A 3623-nucleotide genomic window follows, 5' to 3' on the forward strand; every position below is an offset into this window, starting at 1 on the left:
GCGGCAGTGCGGTGAGGCCGGGTGAGTCTGGGCTTGGGCTTGGCCTTGGTCCGGGCGGGGAAGCCCCAGATGCCCTTGGATGTTGAGACCCGCCCATTTGCAGCTCCCCACTTCCTGGCTACTGATGAGAGTCTTTAACCTACTACCCTCCAGGACCTTAATGGGCAGAGAGGGGAACGCACCCTCTGGTGCTTGGGAACTTGGAGGTTCCTTTCCCAGCAGGGCCACTGCAGTCCCTAAGGGCCGTGCTCGGAGATTCCTACCCAGGGGAGGAGGGATGGCTCCCTCTGATGCCCCTGCACTGGCCCTCCAGCCTCCACACGCTGGGGGGGGGGGGGGGTGGTGGGTGGTATGAGGTGAGCCGCTGGCATTTTGCCTGGACACAAGTTCAGGGCCTGGTTGGGGACTCCGGCTCCCTCGGGTACCTGGCCGGCCTCAACAGTGGCCTTGGTGCACACGCTGGGGGGGGGGGGGGGGCAGTCAAAGCTGCTCCTCAGGGCCAGGCTTCGAGGAGGCCGAGGCCATCCCCTGCACTGCGGGGAGCTGCGGGCTCCGGGGTGAGGGTCCAGCCTCCTCTCTGGCCTCCTGGGTGGCCCATCCCTGTTCAGGCCCCTCTGTCACTGCAGCGAGCCTCTCTCTCCTCTCACCCGCTCGCTCAGGCACCCTGAGCAGTTCGCTAGTGACCCAGTGCCAGCCTGGAGTTTCCTGCGGTGCCCCGGCTTCCATTTTTCTCACATTCTGATGGGGTCTGTGGACGGGCTATTCAGTCGGGGTCTGTGGACGGGGTTATTTCAGTCTCACCCCTTCTCTCCCCCCCCCCATGACTCACATTTTCCTCTTGGGCTCTTGGGGCCAGGAATGGAAGCTGCCTGGTCAACCCCCCTCACCCCTCTCCCCCTCTGGGGGCTATTCTTAGAACCCCCCCAGGGAGATAGTGTGCACCCCCCCCCCACTCCTGGGGAAGGGAGAGGCGGGGCTTGTGAGCTTGCTGGGAGGGGAGCTGGGAATCCTGGAAGCCAGTGGAGGACTGTGAGCCGGGCCCACCCTCAGTTTTACCTAAGGAAAATGCAGCCGAGGTCCCGCAGAGTAAGTGACCTGGCAGCTTTTGCAGGACTAGCTCTTGTTCTGGGCAGAGCCCAGAGCTCCTTACTGGGTTGGTGATCTTTCCCTCCCTCTCTCCAAACCAGAGCCCTACCCCAGCCAGGTCGGGTGGAGCCTGGATTCCAGTGCCCAGTTAACCCTTGACATTCCAAAATCCACCAAGACTCACTCCCCTTGGACTTACTCTCCAGTTAGTGCTGCTAAAGATGCCTGAGGAAAGACCCTCCCTAGCCCGGGGGGTCCTAGGGTGTGGTCTCAGACTGGGCCAAGTTTGGGGAGAGACTGGGTGTTGGGCACCCCATTCCTGCTAGGAAGGGTTCTTCCTGTCAGTAGAATTGGTGACTCCCAAGCCTGGGCTGTGAGGCTGAGCGTCAAGAGCGTGGGTGCGAGGTAGGAGGAGGAATTCTGGAAACCTGGGATGCTCTGTAGGGTGGGCGTAGGGCACAGACTGGAGTCTGACCTCCCTGGTCCAGCACCCATCAGTACCAGCTGTGTGACCTTGGGCAAATCACTTAACGTCTCTGTGCCTGAGGCCCTTGCCTTTAAGATAAGATATTGTTACATATTTCACTGACTTGTAAGAAATACACTGCTTACTATACAGACGGCACTTGTAGAATCCAGATAACTTGCAGGCAGCCAACACGAGTAGCCAAAGTCATAATCCTAATGACAGTTCTACATTAAGTAGCGTGGTAGCAGGGAGACACTGCTCGCTCCAGGTTTTAGAGGAGCAGCAGGCCCAGATGGGTGAGGTGAGCCGTTCCGGGGCACGCGCCAGAGAACGTAGAGCTCGCGTCTCCGGGTATTGTCCTGGGAGGAGAACCACGTGTGGAGTGAGCCGCACTGGTCCAGTTTGGGGTGGCTGCAGGACAGGAAATCATGGTGTGCTGGCCGGTGCCCCCTGACCCACCTGGCCGCGCTTAGTGCTTCTGGGAGTGGAAGAGATCGCCTTTCTAGCATGGAGGGGTCCAGGCAGGGCTTGGAGACTTGTGAGGGGCGATTACCGCAGGGGTGGGGACAGGCAGGGCACAGGATCTTGGCAGATACAGAGAGCCTGGCCTGCGTCTCTGCGCGGGAACGCGGTCACCATCTGCCTCTGCCACCCCTGCAGCTCGGTGCCAACATGCTGCTGTTCCTCTGCACCAACGTCATTGGCATCTGCACACATTACCCGGCCGAGGTGTCCCAACGGCAGGCCTTCCAGGAGACCCGAGGCTACATCCAGGCCAGGCTGCACCTGCAGCGTGAGAACCGGCAGCAGGTGGGGCTGCCCCCCTGAGCAGGGCCTTCCCCCATGGCATGCCCAGGTAGCTGGCAGGCTGGTTCTGCTGCCCGGCACCACTTCTGCATTCAGTGTGAATGGGCCCCCCAATTGCGCATGTACCACAGAGACCCAACACTGGGGTTCCTGTCCTGTTGGGGGAGAGCAGGTGGGAGCCCAACCCAGGGGGCTGAGGGAGGGGCTTAGAGAGGGCCGGGGTGTGAAGGCACTAAAGGGGGAGGTCAACCACAGTCTAGGGTGTGCTCAGAGAGGCCTCGGAGGGCTCTGGGGGTGTGGAGGACCGGGAAGGACTAAACGTGAGGCTGAGAGGACCGCGTGCTCTGTTGAAACCACTGGTCCAGGAGCGGCTGTTGCTGTCGGTGTTGCCCCAGCACGTTGCCATGGAGATGAAAGAAGACATCAACACAAAAAAAGAAGACATGATGTTCCACAAGATCTACATCCAGAAGCATGACAATGTCAGGTGGGGCCGGGTGCGGGGGGGCCAGAGGTGGAAGCTCTGGGCGTGTTGGAGGGCTCCTGGCCATCCGTCTCCCGCCGCTGTCCACAGCATCCTGTTTGCGGACATCGAGGGCTTCACCAGCCTGGCGTCCCAGTGCACGGCGCAGGAGCTGGTCATGACCCTGAACGAGCTCTTTGCCCGGTTTGATAAGCTGGCTGCGGTGAGGGGCTGGGCTTGTGGCAACGGGGTGGGGGGCGGTGGCCGGGGGGCGGGGGGGGGCGCAGAGGTGACTCCCTGCAACCCCGCCCTTTAGGAAAACCACTGCCTGAGGATCAAGATCTTAGGGGACTGTTACTACTGCGTGTCCGGGCTGCCCGAGGCCCGCGCGGACCACGCGCACTGCTGTGTGGAGATGGGGGTGGACATGATCGAGGCCATCTCGTAAGCAGCGCGGGAGGGGCTTTGAGGAGAGACCCCGGGCTGCTCCTCCCAGCTCGGTTCTCCAGGACGCCGGCCGGGCCCTAGGGGCCGCCGGCGGCTTCTGCCCAGCCTCCCGGCCTCTCCGGCCAGGCTGTGGTCTCGGCGGGCCGTGGGCCTGGCCGTGCCCCTGACTGCGGGCGGTCTCCCCCAGGCTGGTGCGCGAGGTGACAGGCGTGAACGTGAACATGCGCGTGGGCATCCACAGCGGGCGCGTGCACTGTGGCGTGCTCGGCCTGCGCAAGTGGCAGTTCGACGTGTGGTCCAACGACGTGACCCTGGCCAACCACATGGAGGCGGGGGGCCGGGCCGGGTGAG

The 3623-nt window shown here is 62.5% G+C and overlaps 1 protein-coding gene across 3 annotated transcripts in view; it reads left to right on the forward strand.

Annotated features, from left to right (window-relative positions):
• Positions 1 to 3623, forward strand: part of ADCY6 (adenylate cyclase 6) — an 18958-nt gene that overhangs the window by 6014 nt on the left and 9321 nt on the right. For all 3 annotated transcript variants that reach the window (XM_012732501.1, XM_004692802.2, XM_012732502.1), the window contains 5 exons: positions 2216 to 2365; positions 2728 to 2849; positions 2937 to 3048; positions 3142 to 3269; positions 3460 to 3618. In XM_012732501.1, coding sequence (XP_012587955.1) covers positions 2216 to 2365; positions 2728 to 2849; positions 2937 to 3048; positions 3142 to 3269; positions 3460 to 3618 — 671 coding nt within the window. The remainder of the gene's footprint in view (positions 1 to 2215; positions 2366 to 2727; positions 2850 to 2936; positions 3049 to 3141; positions 3270 to 3459; positions 3619 to 3623) is intronic.

This window comes from Condylura cristata, unplaced genomic scaffold (genome assembly GCF_000260355.1).
Source record: "Condylura cristata isolate star-nosed mole 26May11 unplaced genomic scaffold, ConCri1.0 scaffold00034, whole genome shotgun sequence".
NCBI classification, from domain to species: Eukaryota; Metazoa; Chordata; class Mammalia; order Eulipotyphla; family Talpidae; genus Condylura; species Condylura cristata.